The sequence below is a fragment of the Apodemus sylvaticus genome, chromosome 10, assembly GCF_947179515.1.
Source record: "Apodemus sylvaticus chromosome 10, mApoSyl1.1, whole genome shotgun sequence".
In the NCBI taxonomy this organism is placed as follows: domain Eukaryota; kingdom Metazoa; phylum Chordata; class Mammalia; order Rodentia; family Muridae; genus Apodemus; species Apodemus sylvaticus.
The window spans coordinates 96,320,385-96,347,532 of record NC_067481.1 but is presented as its reverse complement, the minus strand read 5'-3'; the positions used below and the strand labels follow the sequence as shown (position 1 = coordinate 96,347,532).

The 27,148-nt window shown below is 50.8% G+C and overlaps 1 protein-coding gene across 1 annotated transcript; it reads left to right on the top strand.

The window, feature by feature from the left end:
* Positions 1-26,513, top strand: Clcn7 (chloride voltage-gated channel 7). Its single transcript, XM_052194716.1, has 25 exons — positions 1-211; positions 9,674-9,742; positions 10,307-10,378; positions 10,506-10,571; positions 11,053-11,185; positions 11,535-11,644; positions 12,513-12,593; positions 13,775-13,837; positions 13,942-14,025; positions 14,869-14,962; positions 15,242-15,306; positions 15,827-15,943; positions 16,349-16,403; positions 17,054-17,114; positions 17,717-17,855; positions 18,500-18,593; positions 20,317-20,486; positions 21,714-21,765; positions 22,049-22,176; positions 22,395-22,480; positions 22,774-22,903; positions 23,907-23,966; positions 24,049-24,225; positions 24,599-24,679; positions 24,919-26,513. Exons 1-25 carry the CDS (start codon positions 74-76, stop codon positions 25,003-25,005), a joined length of 2,412 nt encoding a protein of 803 aa, XP_052050676.1. The 5' UTR covers positions 1-73; the 3' UTR covers positions 25,006-26,513.
* Positions 26,514-27,148: the final 635 nt, after the last annotated feature.

The window sequence follows — 27,148 nt, the reverse complement described above, 5'->3', positions numbered from 1 at the left end:
AGTCCCGGGAACAGGTCACGGGAACGCTGCCGGGCTGCCGGCTCTTCTTGTTGAGTTTGGTCCTCAGTGGGCCATGGCCAACGTCTCTAAGAAAGTATCTTGGTCCGGCCGAGATCGCGATGATGAGGAGGGGGCTCCGCTGCTTCGAAGGACCGGGCAGCCTGACGAGGAGACGCCGCTGCTGAACGGAGCCGGTCCGGGCGCGCGCCAGGTGAGGCCCGCGGGCTGCAGACGCGGCCACCGGGATCGCTGCGCGGGTCCTCTGTGCGCCGGCAGGGCCCAGGGGGAGGCCACAGCGTTCTCCTCCGTTATTTTTTGAATCCTGGAAGACTATTTTTGGTAGTTTCGCACCCATAAGCCTCTTCCTTTTTTTCTCTTTCAACCCCTTCTTCCCATCTCGTTCCCCAGTGGCTACACCATTAGAGAGAATGATACCCACTCCTCCAACAACCATTGTCATTGGCTTTTCAACAAGAAATCCCAAGACTTTAACGTTGTTTTTGTTTCTTATTTTTACTTTTCGTGGTGAGGCTCGAGCCCAGGGTGTACACATGCTAAGCAAGCATACGGCCTCAGGACTGCTTCCCCATCCCTTGGCGTTTCAAGATAAGGTCTCACAGTGAGACCACAGACTGGCAATGAATTCATAATCCGGTCACGTTTTCCCAAGAACTTGGAAGGCCTGGACTACTCGCCTGGCAGTTTTCACAGTTAAAATGGCAGAATTGCACCCTGAATGAAATTGTCTGTCTCCTTTCTCGCAGGACTAATTCTAGGATTTGAGCTGTAATTGCCATGACAAGCGTTTCCACTCATTTTCTCTTAGTACCTCATTGAATGTGGAATGTGCAGCCAGACATGATAAGCAACAAGTCAGAGGCCAGAGTGTGCTCAGCACTCAGAACAGCTTGTGCCTCTAAATGCACAGCGTTTGGAGAAGGGTTTGTTTACTTGCCTGCTTTTGCTTCTCTTCCCTCTGTGCATCGGATTAGTCTGTTTCACATCGTCCCTTATCCTTCCTCCTGATTTTAGAGGTGTCTAACAAACACCCCCGCTGTTTTAAAGGCTAAGAAGAACAAGATAGGGCTCCTGCATCAAAAATTTCATCTAGGTTTTCTTTGCACCCTTGAAGGTGCATAGGACAGTGAAAGCCTTAGTCAGCTCCTGGTTGCTGGGATGCTGCTCAGCCCCCTTGGACGTGGCATGTGCTTGGGAATCTGGTGTGCACCAGTGATCCAGGTGGTAGGACTTCATCTGCCTTCCTAGGGTGTTTCTGGGAGCTGTGATTTGTTATCCTCATTGTAAAGAAAGTAACCTCTGGGGAAGGGGGCTGTTGCTGCTCTGGAAGCAGGCTCAAGTTCAGGTCCCTGCACCCAGGGCCTGTGGCTCAACCACCTGTAACTGTAGCTCCTGTGATCTGACCAGGCTTTCCTCTCCTGGCCTCCACCAGAGTAACACCACATTCAGCACACACACACACACACACACACACACACACACACACACACACGTGTCTCTCCAAAAAGAAAGTAGCTTTATGTTGGGAACTGGTTTTAAGAGACAGGCCAGAGAGATGGCTTAGTGGTTAAAAGCACTGACTGCTCTTCTAGAGGTCCTGAGTTCAATTCCCAGCAACCACATGGAGGCTCACAACCATCTGTCACGAGATCTGATGCCCCCTACAGGCATGTCTGAAGAGAGCAACAGTGTGCTCATATAAAACAAAACAAACAAACAACAACAAAAACAACCAAGAGAGGGAGGAATTTGGAAACGGACAGAAGTTGAGTTTGGGCTGAATGGGTGTGGGGTTTGTTTTTATTTGTTTTTGCTTTTCTTTGCAAAGAGACACGAGAGTAAAGAACGAGTTGATCTTCTCCCCTAAATACCACTATAGCTTTTAAATCTACAGGTAATACAATTGATTGGTTGCTGTTAAGCAACTTAAAAAAATAGTTGTGCACCTGCCCCATTGTGGGTTGCCAGGCCTGTGTGCAGGTCACTGAGGTGCACAGGACATGTGTGCGGGTTGCGGTGCCGGGTGTAGTCTTGTCCAGGCACACAAGTTGACACAGCCTAGGAGAGGCATGCAGGGAGCTGGGGACTCCACACTGCTTAGGCAGGTTGAACAGGCACTGGCTACAGCTTGGGAACCCTCTGTACTGAGCACTGGACCAGCCAGAATTTCCGGCAGGATCTGAGGCCTGCTGATGCCAGTTTTCTCATCTGTAAAAAAGTTAATGAATGTCTAACAGTGAGCAAGCCTGCTAGGAAACAGGCTATCAATAGATATTAGTCATTAGCAGCAAGGGTCTGGAGACACAGAGTGCTTGCCTAGCATCAGTGAAGCCCTGGGCTCAGCCTCCGACACCACGTAAAATTGCAAGTGGTGGCAAATACCTACAATCAGGGCACGCCAGTAGTGAAACAGGAGAATCAGAAGTCGAAAGTGATTTTGAGGCTAAGATGAACTAAATGAGACCCTGTCTTGAAACCAAACAAACAAATCAAAAACCCAGTCAAACTAAAAGAAATTACTCTTTGCACTTGACGTTTGGCTGTGGCCCCGCGTTAGCTGAATGACTGGTTGGCGTTTCTTTTCTCAGGGACAGTCTGGACAATAGGCAGGCTTGTAATTAAGCATGGGTTGTCCTGTGCTGCAGTAGGAGTCTTTGTGAGCCAGTCTGGAGTCAGGACCCTTTGGAAATAGAAAGGGGAACACAGTGGGGTGACCCTGGGTACTGAACATGAGCTTGTTATCCTGGCTAGCTCCTGAACCTTTGGGGTTTGTTGCAGCATCTCCAGGGTTGGATCAAGGCACTGCTGCCACCCAGCCAAGCGGAAGCTGGCCATGCAATGTGGTAGTTGCCAGAGGCTGGGCAGGCTGGGCCCTGTTTAAAGCTCAGGCCCTGCAGCACTACCTAGAGGCCAAGTCTTTGGTCCTTTTCTTAGGTGTGGGATGATAGTGGAACAAGGAGAGGGTGAAGTCAGCCTGCAAGTCATGGTCATGTGTGTGGGCAACAGGAAGTAGAGTTTTCTGGAAGGCTGTTTGATCCTGGAGCAAACGGTGGAGAGGTGGCAGGGAGTGTTTGCAGTCTTTAAATGCAAGGCATTCTTTCAGGCCCATTTTGGGAATCGCCACCAGAAACACCTCCTCCCTCTGCAGAGGAGGGGCCTCAGGTAAGTATGGGACTGTATCCTGTGCTGATAACTTATACCACAGACCATAGCCTGAGGTTGCTGTGAGGGAAGACGGGAAACTGGTGGCCATTGGAGCTTCAGGGAAGGGTCCTCTAACTGTCCCAGGTGGCCCTTTGGCTCTGCTGTCTTCTGGTGAGAGCTGTTGGTTCTCAGTCTTAGGAATTTCTTCTTTCTCAGCTCATGAGCAAATCTCAGCCCAACAGGATGTGGAGATTTGAAGGACAGGGCCCTGGCCGCCCCCAAGCAGGATACAGGGTGATACCCACCCCCAGGCCTGTTCGCCACGGCTCACTCCTCCCTGTTGCGGGCTGCTCTAATTTTGTCGACCTTCTGACTACTGCATCTAAAGCCAGTCTCTCTTCTCAGGTGTTTTTTTTTTTTTTTTTTTTTTTTTGGTGTTTTGGATTTGTTTTTTTGAGACAGGGTTTCTCTGTGTAGCCCTGGCTGTCCAGGAACTCACTCTGTAGACCAGGCTGGCCTCAAACTCAGAAATCCGCTGCCTCTGCCTCCCAGAGTGCTGGGATTACAGGTGTGCGCCACCACTGCCCGGCTTCTTCTCAGTTTTCTATCACCTTTGTCACAATTGCACTGGTTGGTCGGTCGCTTTGATGCCCCTGCTGCAGCGGTCTGGGTTTCTTTGGTGTTCAGCTTGGAGCCTGGCACATGGCAGCTGCCCGTGGAGGTGAGAATACAAAGGTGTATGCGACAGTGAGCAACTTAATGAAAGCTGTGTGTGGTGGGAGCAGAGGCAGGTTGATCTCTGAGTTTGAGGCCATCCTGGTCTACATAATGAGTTCCAGCTCACCCAGGGCTATGCAGAAAAACCTTGTCTGTAAAAAAAGTATTAAAAATATAAAAATAGGGTATCTCACTGGTGCAAAAGTGCCGTCTTCCAGCTCAGGTTCCAGTTGACTTGGAAGGTGGCAGAATAAAGTTGTCCTCATTTCTCAAATAAAATTGGTGGGTGAATGCATGTGTGTGCCTTTGTAGGAAGAGCACGTATCATACATGTGCTGTCTAGGCTCACACACTCTTCTCACCACTTCACCCTGTCATGGAGACCGACCCAGGCTTCTGTGCACTGGACAGCGCCCCACTTCCCACTCCGTCTAAGGCTTATGTGTGGTCAGAGTACTGGTATAGTGTCTAGTCAGTATAAGTGGCTCAGGCTGGGCTTGAACTCTCTGTGTAGTTGAGGCCAGGTTTTAATTTCTTTTTACACATATTTATTTTGTGTGTATTTCTGTCTGCACATGTACATATGGAAATCTGAATAACTTGGAGTCACTTCTTTCCTCCACCATATGGATTCAGGGGATTGAACTCAGGTCATCAGGCTCTGAAGGAGACACCTTTATCCACTAGGCCATCTTGCTGGCCAGGCTTTTCATTTTTGATCTCTTTCCTCAACCTCTTAAGAATCTAGCATTACAGGTATTTTCCACCCATCTGAGAGGCGTGCGTGCGTGCGTGTGTGTGTGCGTGTGCGTGTGCGTGTGTGTATGTGTGTGTGTGTGTGTGTTTTGGTTTTGTTGTTGAGACAGGATTTCTCTATGTAACCCTGCCTGCCCTGGAATTCACTCTGTAGACCAGGCTGGTCTTGAACTCAGAGCTCTGCCTGGGCTGGAACTGAAGATGTGCACCGTTATGACTTGCCTATCTGGTATATTCTTTTTGTTTGTTTGTTTTTTGGATTTTTTTTTTTTTTTTTTTGAGACAGGGTTTCTCTGTGTAGCCCTGGCTGTCCTAGAACTCACTCTGTAGACCAGGCTGGCCTCAAACTCAGAAATCCGCTGCCTCTGCCTCCCAGAGTGCTGGGATTACTGGCGTGCGCCACCACCGCCCGGCCTTATCTGGTATATTCTTAATGTTGAGCAATCAGTCTCTCCAACTTCTTCACTTTGTAAAACTGAAACTACCCAGAGTTTTCCTGCCTCCGTCCTCCTTCCCCCGCCACCACCTTACTTTCTGTCTTTATGGGTGTAGCCATACTAAGGAGGCTAACCTCAAACAGCTTTATAGCTGAGGCTGACCTTGAACTTTGGGGGGATGGGGAAAGAGTGGAGGCAGGATGTCACCACATAGCTCTGACTGGCCTGGAATACACTGTGTAGACCAGGCTGGCTTACATGTATATATGTGCACCACATGCATGCCCAATGTAGGCAGAAGCCAGGAGCATGTTGGATCCCCAGAAACTATAGTTATAGATGGTATGAGCTGCCATGTAGCTGCTGGGAATCAAACCCCCAGGTCCTCTGGAAGAGCAGCCAGTGTTCTCAACCATTAAGCCATCTCTCTAGTTCTGACCCTGAGCTTTCAATTCCTCTCTCTACCTCCTGAGTGCTGGGATTCCAAGACTTTTGCCACCATGCCTGATGCAGTGCTGGAGACTAAATCTAGGCCTTCCTGTATGCTGGGCAAGCACCCTACCAGCCAAGCCCTATCTCAGGCCCTTGTGTGTGTCTGTTTTGTGACTGACTTAGAAGCACATTGTCTATAAGGTCGATCCTGTATTGTAGCAGGCATTACTGCTTTATTTTTATTTTATATCTGTTGATAAGTGGGTAAATAATGCTTCTGTGATTATGGGTATTCAGATGTCCCTTGAGATTCCACTTTCTGTTCTTTTGGGTTTTTACTGAGATGGTCTTGTTGTCGTCATCATCATCATCATCACTATTGTTGTGTATGGGAGGGGTGTGTATGTGTGATTAGTACATTTGGGAGAGGGATGTATGTGGTGTATATGGGTGAGAGATTAATATATATGGCAAAGGGCTATATGTGGTATGTGTGTAAGATTAGTGTCTATGGGAAAGGGGTGTGTATGTGTGGGTGGGTGTGGGTGGGTGAGCGGGTGTGCACGTGGGGTGTGTGTGTGTGTGTGTGTGTGTGTACCCATGCATATGCATACACACAAGCAAATGCAGAGTCCAGAGGAAGACATTGGGTGTCCTGCTTTATCACTACCTTATTCCTTTAAGACAAAGACTCTCACTGAACCTGAAGCTAGACCGGCCACTGCAGGCCCCACAGATGCTCTTGTGTCTACATGCACACAGGTAGCAGCATTCCCCCTAGGACAGAAATCTGAGCTCAGGCCCTCGACCTGTGCAGCAAACACTCCTATCCACGGAGCCATTCCTTCAGCCCTGATTTTCTATCCCCCCCCATAGGTAGACAGTAGCATCTGACTGGAGTCTTGTGCACCTCCGTCTATATTGATCAGCCAGTTCTCTGCATTTGGGGTGTGGAGGGGTCAGCCCAGAGACTTGCTCTTCTGGTCACCTCTTGTTTGTATGTGGGTGGTTTGCAATTGTCTGCTTTCTGCCTATCAGTCATTCTCAGATGCTATGATTTGCATTTATTGTCTTGAAAGTTACGTTTTCAATCTGTTGGTGTGTGGGAATTTTTGTCTTATGTAACTTTGAAATAATTATAGATTCCCAGAAATTGCAAAAGTAGTACTGAGCAGGCCTATATTCTCAACAAGTTCCTTTTAGGGTTATGAGTTGAGTAATCGTAGCTCTGTACAAGAGCACTGAGTTTGCCAACTGTGCATGAGTGTGTCTAGATCTATGGGACCCTCCGCTAGTCAGACTCAGCTCTGAGTCCTCTGCAGCTCCTTCCCTGCTAAGGTAGGCCAGCTCCTGTGCCCCACTACAGCCTGGAATGTCCCGCTGTCACTCATTACACAGTCAGCCTTCACCTGATTTGGGGTTCTGCTTGCTGTAGCTTTTTCTTTTTTTGTTTTTGGATTTGGTTTTTTCGGACAGGTTTTCTCTGTATAGCCCTGGCTGTCCTGGAACTCACTCTGTAGACCAGGCTGGCCTTGAACTCAGAAATCCACCTGCCTCTGCCTCCCAGAGTGCTGGGATTACAGGCGTGCACCACCACTGCCCGGCTGCTGTAGCTTTTTCATGGGTGTGGGCCCCTGCTCACCAAGTCTCAGGCTGAGGATATTGTACGAGCAAGTGCTTTCATGTGACCCACCTTTCTATCATCCTCTCAGACTGTTGAGGTTCCATTTTCTTAGGCCTTATGGGTCTGACTCTGGTACTTAAATGGTCCAGTGAAATAATTGTTGATGGCCTGTTGCTTGTCAGGCCCATTTGTAGGTAAAACAGCCTGGCCACCTACCTCAGCCTCTACTTCATTATCCTTGGGTTTCTTCCTGGTCACTCAATACTTAAGGGAATTTCCTTGAGAAGGCAATCAGGGTTCATGGTGGGTGACACCCCAAGAGTCCTGTGGGCACAGGCCTGGCACATGCATCTCTGTATAAATGACTGGGATGAAACTGCAGCAGCTTCCTTGCTGGGCCAGCACAGTGGCCAACAGACTACAGAGCATGGCTGACTTAAAGAGCAACATGAACTTTCTTGTCGATCACGTGTGATGACATATGCATGCACATTTCTTTAGTGGAGCCCTATGGTTGCTAAGATGTGAACCATACCCTGGAAATCACTTTACCTGGTGTAGCTGGGTGGTAGCAGCACTCAGGAGGCAGAGGCAGATGGATCTCTGAGTTCTAGGACAGCCTGGCCTAGGGCAGTCAGAGCTACACAGAGAAACCCTGCCTTGAAAACCCAACCCCCCAAAAAAATATGTCCACACCCTAACCCTGATCCTATGAGTGGGACCTCATGTGGAAACAGTCTTTTCAGGTGTCATTAATTAAAGTGACGTCATCCTGGGAGAGGCTGTATTGGGGCCTATGGTCCATTAGAGGGTCGTGGGTGTGAGTGTCACACTACAATGTCCGATGGAGAAGACATAGGAAACCTGTGTATTACAGGAAATGAGTAACTTACACTGTTTTTGAGATTTCATTTAGTTTTACTTATGTGTATGAGTGTTTGCCTACATGCATACCTGTGCACATGTGTACAGTGTCCACTAAGATCAGAAGGTGGTGTTGAATCCCCTGGAACTAGAATTATAGACAGTTCAGAAACTGACCCTTAGTCCTCTGCAAATGCAGCAAGTGCTCTTAACTACTAAGCTGTCTTTTTATCCCTGAAGACTAGTAACTTTTGATGTGTGTTCCTTGCAGTATTTGGAATGTACTTTTAGTCAAGTTACGTGTTCATATGAAATTCAGATATAGCCAGAGTACTGTGTTGTTGTGCTGTTCATGGTGGCCCTCAAAATAGACTGTTCTCAACAAGGCATAGAGGGTGGCCTGCTTATAGTCTCTTATCACAGCTTGCTTGCCTCAGAGTGGCTGCCGCGATGAGTCTGTGTTTTCTGAGTGAGACTGTGACAGAGTCAGAGGGGACCTCTCTCAGTGATCCTAGCCTTGCCTATCATGTGTGGGTCATGTGAAGTCTGCCTATCATGTGTGGGTCATGTGAAGTCTGGGACCAAACAGAAGACAGCCTAACCAAGAGCCCACAGTTACTCCTTCCGCAGGGGAAAAGTCTAGAAGTGGACATGGATTGGGGGCAGGGTGTGTTCCCTTCTAGGTCACCCTCCACCCGAGAGAAGTAAATAGTTTAGATGTTTGTCATCTCATCCTGTGCCCTTTCCTTAGGTACCTGTGCTACCTGAGGATACTTAGGGTGAAGGTTGCCAGCCACTTCCACAGATGTGATTTTAAGACACTTTCTCCATCCTCCAATTGTAAACATGAACTTGTGCCTATGTATGCACAGGAAAGTGCAGGGCAGCCAGCGGATTCCTGAGTCCTGCACCTGCCCCACAGGATGCCGTCCTCGTTGCTGTCACTCTAGGCTCTAGCTGCTGGGTAGAGTAGGAGTTAACCTATGATGCAGCACCGTCACAGGGAGGGAACTCATGGCTGTGGTGAGCACACTGACAGTTGTGTGGTGTCTATGGGTCTCAGGCTGCTATGCCCCTGGAGAGTGGGGCAGCTTTACCGTGTGTTTGGGGGTGAATGTAGAAAAGCCCACCTGTCTGCAGTCCCTGTAAGAAGCAGGAGTGTCCTGGGATCAGGAGCTCTGTAAGGGGATCTAATGTTTCTGGGATAGACAGATGCAGATGAACGGGAGGGTTGGATGTCTGTGGGCTGGAAAGGGCAAGTTCTCCAAGCTCATTGGACAGTGAAGGGATGGACTGTCTAAGCAGGCCCTCCTCCTGGGTTCCGGTGCAGAAGCTTCCTTGTTGGCCCTGGTTTCCTTTCCTGTCGTAGTTGTGGTTCTTGACTGGAATGGGAAGGGTGCTGAGAGAGGATTGAGCACCAGCACCCACAGTGGGCACATCCGTAGCCTTTAGCCCTGGCGCATGGCCATGCTTTCTCTCGTATGGAATAGACAGGGTGGTGTCCTACGGCGAGGAAAGACGGGCTTTCTGTCCCGTGCTGGACTTCTCAGGGACATGTCAGGAGGAGACCTGGGCTCCAGCAGCTGAGGAGGGCTGAGTGGGGGTGGGAATGAGAACGGGCGCTGCTCTGCCTGCCTCCCTCCCTCATCTGCTGCCCTCATGGTCTCTCTTCTGTTTTCAGTCCCATTCTGCACTGTTCCGAATTGGACAGATGAACAACGTGGAGCTGGACGATGAGCTCCTGGACCCGGTGAGTGGTCTGGACTCCCAGAGAGGACACACCCATGTGGCCTCTGAGGCCCAGTGACCCAGCAGCTGTGAAGGGGACAGAAGCACAGTGGAGGAGGCCACGCAGTGCAGATACCTTGGTCAGGCCCACACTCTATCACCTTGCTGCCTCCTAGCTTGGTATTATTGTCTCGCTACTTAACCCAGGCTGGCCTTGAATTTCCAATCCTTTTGATTCTGCCTCCTGAGTGCCAGGATTATAGGTGTGCTGAGTGTTTATAATGGTTTTTCAGTTTTGTTATTGTTTTGTTTTGTTTTGCTTTGCTTTGTTTTTCAAGACAGGGTTTCTCTGTGTAGCCATGGTTAGCCTGGAACTTATTCTGTAGACCACGCTGACCTGGAACTCAGATATCTGCTATTCATTGGTTGATTTCTAGAGTGTTAAACTAATTAATTCTTGTTCTTCTGAAACAAACCTAAGATATCCCAGAGGATGGTGGTTTGTAGATTTCTGTGCCTTCGCAGCCTTGGTATCAGATAATGCAGAGCTCTGGGATATGAGACTATGTTTTTTTTTCTTCCACAGGAAGTGGACCCGCCTCCCTCCTTCCCCAAGGAGATTCCGCACAACGAGAAACTCCTCTCCCTCAAGTATGAGGTAGGCTCTCTGTTCTCCCTCCCAGGCTCAAGCCCTATCCTTTCCGGCCTCTTCCCCACCCATCCCCTGGCTGGACCTGCACCAGCTCCCTGGGTCAGTAATCGCTCTTGTGCCCTGGTCTATGCAGAGCCTGGACTATGACAACAGTGAGAATCAGCTCTTCCTGGAGGAGGAAAGACGAATCAACCACACGGTAAGCAAAGTGGCCCTGTGGCTTGTTAGCCTGGGTGCTGGCTCATCGGGCCAGGCAGTGCCCCTCTTTCATTTCCCTCCCTTTTCTCCCCCAAGCTGTGGGTTCTACTGCCAGCATTTGCTTCCATGGTCTGTGTATTGGAGGATGGGGCTCTAAACATGGGACCCCTGTCCCCAGATACTGGAAACTGTGATGAAGGACTGTAATCATCATGGCCAATAAGGTTGTTCTGCAGATGGTAGACAGTTTTTCAAATACTAGTAGCTAGTTGTGAATTCCTAGGGAATGTTGCCTCCTTGGGACTTCCTGTGGCCTTTAGTGGTCGTTGAAACATTGGCTGGAGTCTGCTTTTGGCAGATTTGGGGCGACAGTTGAACTTTGTACTATGTGTAGTGACAGCCCTTGAATCTGCTAGCGCCAGAGCAGGTTCCTGGATGGAGTGCTCACCTTCGTCTGTGCCCTGTTCCCTGTCTCTGTCTAGGCTTTCAGGACAGTGGAGATCAAGCGCTGGGTTATCTGTGCCCTCATTGGAATCCTCACGGGCCTAGTAGCCTGCTTCATTGACATTGTTGTGGAGAACCTGGCAGGCCTCAAGTATCGAGTCATCAAGGACAGTATCCTTCAAAGGCATGCCGCATGGGGCATGCGGGATGAGGGTCAGCAGCAGAACCCAAGCTTGTGTCTTCACGGGCAGGCAGTAAGAACAGAGCGGACCAGACTCCATAGAGATCACATACCATACATGCACAGCACTCCGCTCCACTTATGTGTGGCGTGGCGGCGGCCTAGCCAGGCTGTGAGACGTCTAAAAGTTTTCCACTCCCCGTGGCCACTAGCTAGTCAGTAGTTGTGCCCGCCCAGGTAATGAGATGATCTGGCCAGAATGACTGGCACAGAGTGAGACATGAAGGGCAGATATGTGCTCCAGAAGTGCAGGGGTACCTGTCCTTGACCATCCCTGAGACATCGACAAGTTCACAGAGAAGGGCGGTCTGTCCTTCTCCCTCCTGCTGTGGGCCACGCTCAACTCTGCCTTCGTACTCGTGGGGTCTGTGATTGTGGCCTTCATAGAGGTAAAGCCACTGTGTGTGGGAGACCGGGGACCCCAGATCCAGAGTGGGTATGGGGTTTTGGGGAGAGTACGGACTCCTCTAGGTTTCCCACCATGGGCCCCTGTTAGCCTGTGACAATGGAGGCTTTCTGCCAGAGAGAATCATGGTGTAGTATGAACGGAACTGTTCAGTCAGAACCGAAAACACACCAAGGTTTCCTCAGCTTTACTCCTAGTAATACAATATTTAATCTAATAGTATAACTCCTATATCGTGGCCACCCAGTTCATATCCAGACCATAGGTATACCACACCTACCCCATATTTACATATAGCTAGATAATATTATTCCAGGGCTTGACGTTCCTGGGAAATTGGGCAGTTCATACAGAGCTCCAAGCTGAGGGGTCAGCGGGACCAGCCATTCCCCAGGGAGACTGTACTTTTAACCCACAGTGGCTCCTCCAAAATACATCGTAATTCCAAAGCTCTCAGGAGCCCGCCTTTTTCCTGGGTTCCTCTTTGCTCCTTGCCTTTTTTGTGGGGTTAATAAAAGAAGGAATAGAAAACATTCAGAACCTGCCCTATGTATGGAAAGCAGCTGTCTGTAGATAGGAAGTGTTAGTTCCTGCTTGGTACCTGATGAGTGTCCTGTTCACCCTGCACTATCCCCTTACCCAGCTCACTTGGGGACACATGACCATCAGACTCTTCCCTTGACCCGTCACACATGCTCACAAGGTTTCCTCAGGGGTTGCTCCATTCCTGGCTGGGCGTAGGGAAGGACCTCTACTTCCCTGACATAAAGCCCTTCCTCATGCCTGCTCCCATGGTTATAGAGGCTGCCTCCCCTTACTTTACATGCTCATTGGCACCTCTGTCTTTCCAGCCAGTTGCTGCTGGCAGCGGAATCCCTCAGATCAAGTGCTTCCTCAATGGGGTGAAGATCCCCCACGTGGTGCGGCTCAAGGTGAGGTGTGCAGCAAGACAGGGTGGGGCATGCATGGGATTTCTGCTTGGTTAAGTCCGTCTTTGTCTTTGCTTGACTCTCCACACCCGGCACAAGGTTGTGTATCTGAAAGTGGCAAAAACTGAACTTTGCCTGCAGTAAGTGGGACCAGAGTGTAAATGTGATTGCAGTCATGCAGTGCATGTCTGAAACTCAGGACTGTGTGGCCCTGAGTACTTCAGAGCTAGAGAGGCTGAGCTAGGGTGGGAGATGGCCCATCTTTCTCTCACACTCACATAATCTTAGCAGCATCCTAATGCCACAGAGGCTGGGCAGTTGTCACCACAGTCTATTTCTACTGTTTGTTTTTGCAAGGCCAGCCTTTCTGCCTGGGTCTGGCCAGATACTGCCTCTTGTCCCTATCTTAGAAGGCAGGGAGGCGTTGGCTTCCTTTGAAGTGTTCCCTTGCCTGGTACTCCATGGCCTCCCCTGGGATGCTCCTGGCCTGGAGCCCTGGAGCCAAGCAAAGTGTGGTCACACTCTGGACCTCGAGAGTCCCGTACTGCTGCCCTGCTGTAGAGTGGGTGGGCATGGTGCTCCTCCTTAGCACTCAGCTGACTAGACTTTGTAGAACAATCTGGAATGTTTCGCTAAATACCTGTGGCTAGCAGACTGGTTTAGGAGACTTCCTCAGAGCCTGTGTTGAGCAGTGCTGTCCTTCCCAGTAGCCCCGTCTCCCTGCACCTGGGGCCACATGCCAGGGGAACCATTATAACTTAGATATACTTTTTATATTGTTGATGGGGCCAGATAACAGAGACAGCTTTTGCTCACCCTTGACCTCCCTAATCACTCACCAGGCTCGCATAGTTCAGGGGAGTCATAGTCCTTTAGTCCCCACCTGCATGGTTCCTGGTCTGATGTGGGGATGAATACTGGGGTGTCCGTGGAATAGGTGCTTGCACCTGTATGTTCATGAGGTAGGGGCCATGCTGTCAGTCCCAGCAAGTAATTGTCTCCAAGGTAAAGCTGTGCTGGGCCTAGGGCAGGGGCATAGTCATAGGGCAGGGTTGAGCTTCCTCGTTCAGAACCTTCCAGGGATACAGCAACACTGAGTTCCCCAAGGGGGAGTGAAACAGGAGCCCTGGGGCTAGGCATGTACAACAGGGTTTATACAAACTCTTTATCCTCCTTGTTTCCAGACGTTGGTGATCAAGGTGTCCGGCGTGATTCTGTCTGTGGTAGGGGGACTGGCTGTGGGAAAGGTAACAACAGAGTGCGTGACGACACTGGTCCCTCCTGAGTCTGAGATTCTGTCCATTGGAGGACACCATGCATGGCCACTGAGTACTGATGCTTTGTGCTCCAGGAAGGACCAATGATCCACTCAGGATCTGTGATCGCTGCAGGCATTTCACAGGGAAGGTCAACATCACTCAAGCGAGATTTCAAGGTGAGTCAGCTCCAGACCTGTGGGTCTCCCTCAACATCCAGTTCCTGTCAGCATCTCTAACTTAAGGGCAGTCTGATCTGCTCCCAATCCAGGTGGTTACAGACCATGTGGCCTCTCCATGGTCAGTCCTTAGGATGCTGGTGTGATTCTCTTGAATCTCTGACCAGCTTCTCAGAAGTATACTCACTTGAAGGAGGTTGGAACTGTAAATGGCTCCGTAGACATATGGTATAATTTTGTCATGTTCCCCACTGTTACCAGCAGTAAGGTAGGCATTACACTAAACTTCTGTGCTGATACATCTATAGCTGACTTTTGAAATAGGGTTACACTGTCTAGCCCAGGCATGCCATGAACTTAGGATTCTGTCTCAAGGCTTCTGAGAACTGAGATGCCATGGATGTACCATCAAGCCTGTCTGAACAATCCTTGTTAGAATTAGAACAAGTTTAGGTATTTTACCACTTACTGCGCTTTCTTCAGTCACTAGGGTAGAGCTGGAACAAGAAGTTCATAGACTTCTTCATGCATGGAGAAGTTCCGTCACTGTCACAAATGGAATCCTGTGGTTAGGTTGTCAGCTGTGGGTACATGGGAATGCCAGCTCTCCTGTTTTCTGTCACTGTCTGTAATATTGTGCTCTGTGGATCCAGTAGCTATTGTGGTGATGACAATGATGTGATTATCTAGAAAAATGCTCCCTGTCTTATCATCTACTGAAAAACATGCCCCTGCCTCTTACAGCACTCCTATGGCCTGTTTGATAGGACCTGTTTCCAACTTCCCTTCCTATGAAAGCAGCCCTGCAGAGCCTCTCACAACACCTGCATCTTTCTCTTTCAGATCTTTGAATATTTCCGCAGAGATACAGAGAAACGGGATTTTGTCTCAGCTGGAGCTGCGGCTGGAGTATCTGCTGCATTTGGAGCCCCTGTGGGTAAGGAGGGCCAGTTCCACCTCATCTCTGGCGATGCCCTCAGGCGCTTCGTGGATACCCAGGATGGTGAAGCAGGGCTTTCTTGTAGGCATAGTTCTGAGGTTTGCAGACAAGTGCCTAGTAAGGGTGTAGCAGTTCAGATACCAGCTGTGGCCTGGATCCACCCAGCAGCATCCCCGTGTCACAATCTTAGTTCCCTGGTGCCTCTGTTGGGCAGTGGCAGTGGATGGGCTGCCCTGTGGCCTTGGTGGCACTTTAGCCCTGCTATTTGCCTTCCAGGTGGGGTCCTGTTTAGCTTGGAAGAAGGCGCCTCCTTCTGGAACCAGTTCCTGACATGGAGAATTGTAAGTACCTGAGGAAGGTGCCCCCCATCCCTCCTAGCAGGGTGATCTCACTCGTTCCTCCCTTGAGAACTCCTCGTAGTCAGCCCATCCGTCTGTGTTAAGTCCCTCAGTGGGTCCAGTAGCTCTACACCTGATGTTCTTGCCTGCCTCTGCTGGCTCCTAGGAACCCCCCAAAATTACCATCTCTTAATGTCCTTCATTGGCTTGTGTGTAGAGCCACAACCCGAACTTTGACAGCCTCACTTGGCTCCAGCCCCTTTCCTTTTGTCTTAGGTGGGGTATCCAGACACACAACTCTCCAAATGACAAGTCCTAGTCTCAGTCTCCATGCCTGCTCTGGCATTCAGGGGAGTGTTCTATAGAACTCTTAGAATCTCCTTGGGCCAAGTGTGGCTTTGACGGTGCTGGGCAGGCCAGGTGGCGCTCTGAGGACACTGAGTACTGAGTGGGCTGGGCTGGACTCTGAGGGTACTGGGTGTACCAGGCAAGTCTCTAAGTCTCTGACTTCTCTCTGCAACAGTTCTTTGCTTCCATGATTTCCACCTTTACACTGAATTTTGTTCTGAGCATCTACCATGGAAACATGTGGGACCTGTCCAGCCCTGGCCTCATAAATTTTGGAAGATTTGACTCAGAGGTAATTTGCTATCCACATAGTTCCAACTTGACCTTTCTGGTGCCACCTGAGAACCCCATTGGCATAAGGCTGAGACTTGAACATGGCTTTGGGAAAATACAGATCTGTAGGGATGTTGAACTCTTAGTGTCAGTTTGTGGGCCCTGCAGTGCTCTGAAGGTGTGCACAGGGATCTGTGAGTGTACCACAGCTGCAGCATGAGACGGCTGCACAGCCACCCAGCCCAGCTTGCCATGAAGGGCCACAGACATAAGGTCTTCTTAAAGACCATTTACCTCACACATGGAACTTCTGTGGTTCTGACAGAAGTGCTAGAAGGTTCTGTGCATGTGAGCAGAGCACCTGTCCAGTCCTGTAATTTAAGCAGCAAATTCTCAAAGCCTTTCTTTTCTCTCTTCTGCACAGAAAATGGCCTACACCATCCATGAGATTCCTGTCTTCATCGCCATGGGTGTGGTGGGTAAGGGCCCCTCCCTGTAGCATGGACCAGAGTGAACCTGTGTTGGGGAGGATGGACTCCCAGCTCCAAAGTGGTACAGGCCTGCAGTTGCCCTGGTCAAGGTCTCCACTCCCCACCTCTAGGCATCGCACTGCTAGAGTTATTATGCAGATGCACGTAGGGGTGGGCACTGCAAAGCTCCAGACTTGGAATGAGATTCTCTGAGGGGTGGGGGAACTTTACAACATCTTCAGAATGGGGACTTCTTACGCAAAATACTCAAGGCCTGAAGTGGTTCATATTCTTTTTTTTTCTTCTTCTTCTCCTGGAATTTAGAACATTTATACACACACACACACATAATGAGATTTTGGGGAGGGAACCCAAGCCTTAAAGGAGTCCATCTTTATGCTCTACCCCTTATACTTGGTACAGAGGTCAGGTGTAGATTTTTCTACCTCAAGGTCATGTCCATGCTCAGAGATTGAGGGTTGGGTTCTGAGTGAGGCGTGCCGGCTTGCACTGCTCTGTACAGCACTGAGTGGAAGGCAGAGAAGCCTTTGCATAACACCTGCGAAGCCATTTGACAGTGCTCCCTCCCCAGGGCCTCCCCCTTCTGGGAGCTCCACTGTTCTCCCTGTGACACTAACATTGGTCTCTTCTGGTTACAGGAGGCATTCTTGGAGCCGTGTTCAATGCCTTGAATTACTGGCTCACCATGTTTCGAATCAGGTGAGAACCCTGTTTTGTGTACCAGATTGACAGGTATGGCCCTACTGGGTGCAGGAAATGGACAAATGGTGGAGGCCTTGTCAGTAAGGGTCCTTCCCTGAAGGTTTGTGCAGATGAGCTGCTCGGGGCAGGTGGAGAAAGTGTGGCCTGAGGGAGGGGGGCAAGTAAGTGCAGATGGGGGTGGGGCAGGGGAGGAGGAAGAGGAGGCGCCTCCTCTGAGAAATGCTCCTCAGGTCCTAGGGTCTGTGAAAGTTAGCAGATAAAATTTGTCAGGGAGAACAAAGATGCTGACCACCTCTGCCTGGAGTGTCAGCCCTTTATTAGAAGCAGTCAAGCTGTTCAGGCTCATGGTCTACCTGGGTTTTGCACTGGTTTCAGCTGCTATGGTGGTGTAGCACGGTGGGTGAGTCGATACTAAGACGTCTGTAGCCACGGGGAAAAAGATAACCCCAGGAGTCTGGGCTGATTGATCATTAAACCTGTATTGTGCTACGCTCTCACCAGTGGGTTCTGGGTCAGGTTTCCCTGGCAACTGCCGGGGCAGGGCAGATGAGGCTTCTATCCCTGTCCATCCCTGCAGCAAAGTCCACTTTGGTCTCTAGGTATATCCACCGGCCCTGCCTCCAAGTGATTGAGGCCATGCTGGTGGCTGCTGTCACAGCCACAGTTGCGTTTGTCTTGATTTACTCGTCTCGAGATTGCCAGCCCCTGCAGGGGAGCTCCATGTCCTACCCGCTCCAGGTAGGCACAGGCTTCGGGCAGCCCTGCGAATAGGACCTACGGCAGACCTCATGTTCCCAGACATAAATGCTCACAGGTCCTAGGCTGCTCTGTGTGTAGAGTCTCATGGAGAGCCGAGGCTGTCTGTCAGGTGCCTAGGGAATGGATACTAGACTGATCTCACCAAGTCCTTTCCAAAACCTCCTGGAGAGAGTTTTAGAATGAAAGTCAGAATAGACTAGAGAAGTGTGTACCTGTAACCATACAGAAACCATATAAAGATGCTCATATATGGTGACCCCAGTGAGAGCTGCCTGTCCTCAGGCAAACAAATGATGCGCCCTTCCATGTAGTAAAATAGTTAGGACTCGTCTGAGAAGACTGGGCCTACCGGTTCCAGGACCAGTGTCCCACTGTCGATTCTGAAGCGTTGCTCATGAAGCTCCTAGGTTCCTGTTTCTTCTGGATGGCAGGGACAGATGGACCCCCATCTCCCAGGGAGGTTGACCACTTCTTGAAACCCTGTCTGAACCTAACCTCGGGCTGTGTTCTGAGCCCAGATCCTGTCTGGTGCTCTCCAAACTCAGGGTACGTGAGCAGCACTCAGCCGCACAGCATCCGCCCTGTGGCCATCTCTCCCTCTGTGTCCTTTCTCAACTCTGCAGCTCTTCTGTGCAGATGGCGAATACAACTCCATGGCCGCAGCCTTCTTTAACACCCCTGAGAAGAGCGTTGTCAGCCTGTTCCATGACCCGCCAGGTATGTGCAGTCGGCGTGGCTGCAGCTTCCATGGACAGGGGACAAGCCCTTGGCTCAGAGGTCACTGCTCTGCTAAGGAGTCGTCCCTGGTATGGTGCGGTGTGCTGGAGTGCAGGAACCAACCTTGCAGAGTAGGAGACATGGGATTGCACAGGACTGCTGGGTTCTGTGGGGTACCTGGTGCCCTAGCCCCAGAGAGGGACTGGCTGAGCTCCCCATCCTCTTCACCTTTCTTCCTAAGGATAGTCACCTGAGTTACCTCCATCTTTCTCTCCAGTAGAAAACTTAGCTTAATGACCCTCAGCCCAAGCCCTTCTGGGCTCAGCTGTACCCCTGTGTAGACCTAGGCCCTACACACTAGGCCCAAGCAGAGCTGAGCCGCCTTAGGCCTCTGTCTCCAGCTCCTCCCTTCCCGTCTAGTTTGCTTTCTGTTGTTGATGAAACACTGACCAAAACCAACTTGAGAAGGAATGGGTTTACTTAGCTTCCAGGTTATGGTCCATCTTTGAGGAAAGCTGAGACAGGAACTAAAGCAAAGACCATGAAGGAACATTGATTTCTGGCTTCCCACAGTATGCTGGATCCTTACACTTCAATTAGCAATCAAGAAAATGCCCTTCACGGGGCACTGGTGGCATATGCCTTTAATCCCAGCACTTGGGAAGAAGAGGCAGGAGGATTTCTGAGTTTGAGGCCAGTCTGGCCTACAGAGTGAGTTCTAGGACAGCCAAGACTACACAGAGAAACCCTGTCTCAAAAAAAAAAAAAAGAAAGAAAGAAAGAAAAGAAAAGAAAAGAAAATGCCTGACAGACGTGTCCACTCCTGGAGGCGTTTCCTTAGCTCCCTGTTCACAAGTGTATCAAATTAGCAACTGAGGATAACCATGACATACACCCTACTAATGGCGACAGTTGTTTATAATTGTGCTCTGTCATAAGGCTACTGGGGACTTCCTTGTGTGGGGTGCTGTCCATTGGAAAGGATCATGGAAGTTAATGGATAGACTTGCTATAGAATAAGCCAGTGGCCTTACACACGTGGACCTCTTACACCCTGGCCTTCACATAGGCCGCTGTGGTTCTTCTCCATTTGACCTTCTCTGGTTTTTCATCCACAAATACAATTTCATTGTCTTGTTTAGGAAGGACATACCTCCCAGGTCTTGGGGTTTGGCCACTGAATTACAGTGGCTAGGAATGGTTTGGGGCCCAGTAGAACATGGCATGCCTTGGTCACCTCTCACCTCTGGGAAGTGTTTTCCCTGAAGTATTGCAGGGCTCCCAGCTCAGGTCAGACTCGTGAAGCTCCTAGTGCAGCTGGCCTATGTGAAGTCCCACTGACTGAGCCCATCTGGGCTAAAGTCAGCTGTTGCTCTCAGCACCATGGGCTTCCTCTTTGTGCTAGAGAACAGCCTCTACATGGGGCGGGCACACTGACTTCAGGCTCTTGCCCAGTCTGGGGAGTTTGGTGTTGGCATTATGGTCCCTGAATTTGACACCTATGCAGCCATCTTGAGGTGACCTTGCTGTACTTCCTCACCAGCACTTCTGATGGGACCTACCTTTCACCTGGAGAAGCTGAGAATACAGAACTTTCTGGGGACTACTGGGAGCCTGGGCTCTGGTGGGCTGGCTCCTGGGATGGGAGCCCATGGCAAGCAGGAGATCCCTGCACAAGCCTGAGGCCCAGCTATAGCCAGATGACCTTCCTTCCTTCTCCTAGGCTCGTATAATCCCATGACTCTCGGCCTGTTCACCCTGGTCTACTTCTTCCTGGCCTGCTGGACCTATGGCCTCACAGTCTCTGCTGGAGTCTTCATCCCGTCCCTGCTCATTGGGGCTGCCTGGGGCCGACTCTTTGGCATCTCCATGTCCTACCTCACAGGGGCGGCGGTGAGTTGGGGAAGTAGGCTGAGCTCTAAGACTCACGTGGTCCTGGTGGCCGAGGTCTAGGGGCCACCACAGGTGGGACCTGGACACCGGACGCATGTAGGCAAAAGCTCTGATGCCTTGGAATAGCCACATGACAACTGTGAAAGGAGCCCGGGTCATCTCGCACTGACCTGCACGCAGGCCTCGGCCCTTCCTCTCACCAGCTACTGAGTGGTTTTGATCTGTGTGTTTTCTCACTTCAGTTTGAGTAAAATCGACAAGTTACGCTGGGCAGTGGTAGGGCATGCCTTTAGTCTTAGCACTCAGGAGGTAGAGGCAGGTGGCTCTCTGTGAGTTCAAAGACAGCCTGGTCTATGGAGTGAGTTCCAGGGCAGCCAGGGCTATATAGAGAAACCCTGTCTCAAAAACAAACAAACAAACAAGAAAAGGAAAAAATTAAAAAAGGGATGGGGAGGAAAGGGAATAAATCAGATTGACAAATTACAGAAGGGATGGCGACAGGAAGCCTCTGGCGGCCCTGCCTTGTCCTCAGGCTCAGGTATCTGCCTAGCTTGGTTGGTTCTGTCTTCTGAATGTGGCTCACAAGAATGCTTGCTGTGAACATACACAGTTCAGTGGCATCAGATACTTAGCTTTGTGCCACCATCTCTTCCAGCTTCAGTGTTGCTTCTTCACCTAGAACAGAGCCGTGTGTGTTAACAGCCGCTCCCCTCTCCCCTTCCTCAGTTGTTAGCCTCTAGCTTCCCTGCTGCCTTTGGGCTCATCTCTTGCCAACATTTTCTAGGGCACACAGTGTACACCCTTGTATATCTGTAATTTCTAACTGAGTGGGATGTCTGATTGTTTCATCTGTGTTGTGACGTGTTCTAGGATCTTTTTCTTCACAGATGAATGTCTTTCCTTGGGTGATTCAGTGTGTCCTCGTGGACATGAGCAGTGGTACCTTGTGCATACTTTTGTCTGCTGTCCTCACTGTCTATAGGTCCTTGGCAAAAGCACAGCCTCCTGAACTCATGGGCATAGGCAGGAGGCATAGGCTTATGTACCTTGTCCCTATATGTGGCACACCTAGCTGGAATGTTAGCACACTGCTGCTAGCAGGGCACTGGAGTAGGATGTCTCATGTGCAGACCACTATGCCCAAGCATAGCATCTTCACTAGTGTGCCTTGGCAAGTGGGTGAGGAGCGCCACTGTCTCTGATGCTCACCCATGCCGCCTCCCACAGATCTGGGCAGATCCAGGTAAATACGCCCTGATGGGAGCCGCTGCTCAGCTCGGTAAGTCCCAGCTCTTGCCTTCTTGGGTGAGTTAGCCTCAGTTTTACCCTGCCTAGCCATTGTGCATTCCACCACAGCTACCCTTTGTCATTTATGTGAGCAGATTTGGAAGGGAGGCAGGTGAGGTCATCAGTCCCATAGCATGGCCAGGTGGCAGTGGGTAGGGCCAGCAGTTAGCATCCTTGCCTCTGGGGTCTGGAGAGATGGGTGGGTAAAAGACTGCAGATACAGTAGAGCTGGGATCCTGTGTTTAGAGGGATAGGGCTTATGATTACCCCCACAGGTGGGATCGTGAGAATGACCCTCAGCCTGACAGTCATCATGATGGAGGCCACCAGCAACGTGACCTACGGTTTTCCCATCATGTTGGTGCTGATGACTGCCAAGATTGTGGGTGATGTCTTCATTGAGGTGCGTAGCATGAGGGGGTGGTTTGTCCTCTGCTTACCGTGGATATTGTCCTTGTAGCCTGGCACTTAAGGGGCTTGTAATAGCTGCAGAAGGAAGGGGGCCCATTGAGTCATTCCCATATGCCCTTCTTCAAGAGTAGAGTAGTAGTAGGGCTCTGGGGGAGGCAGTGTGCCATGAGGGCCTCTGGACAGTGTCCTGAATCGTGACTCTGCACCCAGGGCCTCTATGACATGCATATCCAGCTGCAAAGTGTGCCCTTCCTACACTGGGAAGCCCCGGTCACCTCTCACTCGCTCACTGCCAGGTATGGCCAGCTGGCCTGTTAAGCTTTTGGGTTCCTGGGTGCTATGGGTGGATGTGGGCAGGGAAACACTGAATGCCTGTGGAGAGCCCAGGTCCCAGCATTCCCACTGTGGCTGGTCCATGGCTGGTATCCCAGTGCCTGCTTAAGTCTCTGGCATGGAAATGGGAGTCTTGGGGTCCCAAGTCTGACAGCTTTGTGTCAGTCAATATTCACATGGTGCAAAAGCTCCTAAAGAAGTACCCTGACAGCTTGTGGGGTGAGTGTGACTCACCTTGGGTTGGGCCTCTTGGCAGGGAAGTAATGAGCACACCTGTGACCTGCCTGAGGAGGAGAGAGAAGGTTGGCATCATTGTGGATGTCCTAAGCGACACAGCATCTAATCACAATGGATTCCCTGTCGTGGAGGATGTAGGAGACACCCAGGTACTGTGGGTACCTCTCTGAATGTCAGCTCATTTTTATCTTGTGCCCGTGAGCAGCACATGGTGGGGGCTATGTGGTTCACCTGAACAAGAAACTTTATTATCTTTATTCTATTTACGTGTTTTACCTACATGTATGTATGTGTACCACATGTATGACTGGTACCTGCAAAGGCTACAAGAGATCTCCTTGGAATTGGCATTGTAGATGGTGTGAGCTGTCATGTAGGTGCTTGAAATCAAGCCTGGGTCTTCTACAAGAATATCAAGTGCTCTTAACCACTGATCATTTCTCCAGCTCTTGAACAGGAAGTCTTGTATTCCATGTAGAGTAATGAAGTCCTCTCTTAGCTAGACTGTCCCCTTAAGTAGATTAAAGTCTTCTCTTAGCTGGAGTGACACCCACAGACTACAGGCCTTCTGTGGTTCTAACTGGACTTAGTCATGGGGTTGGTAACTATGACATCTGTCAGAAGGTACTGGTGAGGTATGAGGACAGTTAATGTTGACACCATTTGCCCAGGTCTTAGCCTGCTAGGATGTGTTGGACATTGACACTGATGGCTTGAAAGAAGGTAAAGAACTCACTTGGACTACATCGTGAGGAACACACTGGGGCTACATCGTGAGGAACACACTGGGGCTACATCGTGAGGAACACACTGGGGCTACACCGTGAGGAACACACTGGGACTACATCATGAGGAACACACTGGGACTACATCGTGAGGAACACACTGGGGCTACATCGTGAGGAACACACTGGGGCTACATCTTGCTACTTGTTGATTTCTTTGTCAGCATGACTTCCATGGACTGCTGGAAGGCTCCTATGTCAGATACTTTAAGGATCAGCAGGATTGTGAGTGAGAGATGCCCACTTCGATGCCTTGCTTAGAGGTGACTGCTAAACAGCAGCCATGTAGCCCGAATCTGACCAGAATAGGGTTGGCTGAAGTTTCCCACTGTGGTCTCAGTGCCTCTGACTCTTTCCTCTCCTGCAGCCAGCCAGGCTCCAAGGCTTGATCCTGCGTTCCCAGCTCATCGTGCTCCTGAAGCACAAGGTACACCCAGCAGCCCATGGGTGGGAGTGTCCTGGGCACCGTCCTTCACAGCGGCAGGCACATAACTGGCTGCTACCTGCAGGTGTTTGTGGAGAGGTCCAACATGGGTTTGGTGCAGCGGCGGCTGAGGCTAAAGGACTTCCGCGATGCCTATCCGCGCTTCCCCCCAATCCAGTCCATCCATGTATCCCAGGATGAGCGTGAATGTACCATGGACCTTTCTGAATTCATGAACCCTTCTCCTTACACTGTGCCTCAGGTACTGACTGACCCAGAGGAGTTGGAAGCAGGCCTCGGGTATGGTTTGATGCCTTGTGCACTTTGGAAAGGTAGTAAGGAGCCGCTGGAATCTTGTGGAGTAATGGCAGGCAGAGAGGCCTTCAGGGATGGTGCAAGTAGGGCTTGCATCCTGAGATGGGCCCTCTGACTAGAATGGATTAGGGACAGCCTGGGGAAAGTTGGGCTTTGAGGGGTAGTGAACCTTGGAGAAGCCCACTAGCAGTACCCAGGGCCTTAGAGTCAGGGATGGAGGGGAAGATACAGTTCAGTACTCATGAAATGCTTGGCTTGGGGGTTTGAATCTCTTCCCATGGTGGGGTAAAGTGGGCTAAAGGCAGTTGATTACCTTGCAGGAGGCATCTCTTCCTCGAGTGTTCAAGCTGTTCCGGGCTCTGGGCCTGAGGCACCTGGTGGTTGTAGATAACCACAATCAGGTAAGACTGTGGTATCTGTCTGTTCTGCTGGAGATTGCTGGAGCTGGCTCACACTCTACTTCCTGTATTCTTGCTAGGTTGTGGGTGGACATCGGGTCTCGTCTGTCTCAGGACAGTAAGCCTTGGGACCTAGCCTGTTATTGTACACCTACCTAAAACTAGTATGTGCAGTATGCTATCGCATGGAGTAGAAATTCTGTAGACCCTATGGGGACTCTGACCTGGTATTGTTCCTGCAGGTGGTCGGGCTGGTGACCAGGAAGGACCTAGCAAGATACCGCCTAGGAAAGGGAGGCCTAGAAGAGCTTTCACTGGCCCAGACGTGAGGGCTGGCCCCCACCCTTGGACAGCAGCACCCCAGCCCCTCTACACCTCCTCCCAGGGTCCCTGGTCTCAGCCAAAGCCTCGCCCCTGGGCAGTACAGCAACAGGAGCAAATGCCCTCCCTGGGCTTGGCTGGTGTGGGGGCCAGACCCTTTGTCCTGGGCAGTTTACATCATCAGCACTTTCCCTAGTCCCTGACCCTTTGGTCCTCAGACTTGCCCCACTCCTGGGTTCCTTCTCCCAGGAGGAAATGTGTGTTCTCACACCCCTTGTGGCTCACTTCTGAGAGCCAGCAGAGGCTAGTGTGTGAGACAGACATGACAGGTAAGCAGGCGGGAGCTACTGCTTACTGCTGTGTCTGCTCTGACTGAGCACCTGCCCTGTGTCTGCTCACACCAGCCAGGACCTTCAGCAGCAAGGGCATGAGGAGCTGTGCAGCCTGGAGCAGGATCTGTCAGGGAACCCACGTGTGCCACACGTGCCGCCCCATGTCTTTGTCCAGAAGATGGGACTGGTTCTCTGCCTGGGGCTTGTGATCTGAAAATCACATGAAGACTGAATTTGATTTCACCAACATCTGCCCTAGGCGTTGAGACCTGGGGGTCATGGCATTGGACCACAGCCGGAAGGCAGGTCTTTTTGAAGCACTTAGGTCCCTGGTGTCCATAGTAGCTTGCTTATTACTGTACTGTGTGGTAGGCCTTGGGAAGTAGCTTCTCGGGGCCTGGCCAGCCTAGGTAGCCCTCAGATGGATGGACCTGTGAGCACCAGAGCCAAGGAACCTCACCCCTAAGCCCTGTATTGTCAGAGCTGGCTCCACTGGACCAAGCTGGACCTGACATCTCAGTCACCTTCAGCTCTTCTCCCCTGGGAGGGAACTTGGTCAAGATAGCTGCATTGTCTCTGGCCTCACGGGTCTTTCTCTGGAATGCTTGCAGCTCCTGCCTTTCAGTTGTCCCTCCAGAAGAGTGGCGCTTCCTGCCATGAGGAGATGGGCTGAGTGTGTTGAGTCTGGAATGAGAAATGAGAGCCCCTGTTGTCTGCCTTGGGCTCCACGTTCTGGGGAGTCAGGCAGATGCACCTTCTGTAAACAGTAGCTGCTGTCTGGCGGGCAGTGGCACAGTTCTTAATGAGTGTCGCAGCCAGAGCCCAGAGAGGGCCATCCAGGGACCCTGGTCTTCTCAGCCCGTTTCAGACCTGCTCTCAGGCTCACTGCAGAGCATGGGTGCTGCGACCCTCCTGGACAGTATTCTGTCCTGAGCCTGGGCACAGCAGGCTCTTCAAGAAGTCAGAACTGACCACTCGGTGGGAAGTCCCAGTGATGATGGCGGAGGTGCCCTGGATCGGGAAGGGCCATACCTAAAGTTGGACCCAAGGGGTAGGAAACACCGCACAGGGTCTCAAAGACTTGGTACCAAAAAAGCATGTGCAATCTGTCCACAGCTGTGTGTTGACTACATGTTGAAATGATATTTTTGGATATATTAGGTTAAATAAAACAATCAAAATTTGTCTCTCCCAATATTCTTATTTTGGCTCTTGGGAAGGCTGAAATCTCAGCGGCTGCCGGCTGCCTGTTCTGGGGCATCATCCTCTGTATCTGTGTCCCATTTGCCTAGGGCCCTTGCCTTCTGCTCTGTGTGAGACTCAGGCCTGTGATGATTCCTGAACAACCTCTTCACCATGGCCATAACCTAAGCCCCAGAGCCAGGGGAGGTTCTTCTGCAAGGGGGATACTTTATTGCCCCCCTAAATCCAGAAACCAGAAGTTAGGGAGTTCACAGGACAGGACAGATGAAGGCTCAAGTTCCGCTGGCAGTTGGCCATGAAGTCATAGGGTTCTGGTGAGAAAAAGAAGGTTCCAGAATAGCTCAGCTGTACCTGCCTCCTTCAGGATTCACTGAAGAGGCAAGGTGGAAGGGCAGCAGCCGCTACCTACCTCCACTACCCTCTGAGGTCCACACCCTCTCTTTCTGACTCCTCCCAAAGATTCAGTCTCCACTCTCAACCCTTGTCTTCTCCCCAGATCCAGACCCACCCTCTTGACCCTCACTTCCCTGAGCCCCACAGCCTTTTCTAAATCCTCGCCTCTGTGGCCCAGCGCCTTCTCCTGTCCCTCAGCTGGTCCCCAGCTCCTGAAGCCTTC

What these genes read in the sequence shown, in the direction of transcription:
- Clcn7 (XM_052194716.1), top strand. Translation starts at nt 74, where the DNA reads ATGGCCAACGTCTCTAAGAAAGTATCTTGGTCCGGCCGAGATCGCGAT. An exon ending in AGTTCCTGACATGGAGAATT is followed by an intron (nt 15,307 to 15,826) that starts GTAAGTACCTGA and finishes TCTCTGCAACAG; the next exon opens with TTCTTTGCTTCCATGATTTC. An exon ending in GGGAGCCGCTGCTCAGCTCG is followed by an intron (nt 21,766 to 22,048) that starts GTAAGTCCCAGC and finishes TTACCCCCACAG; the next exon opens with GTGGGATCGTGAGAATGACC.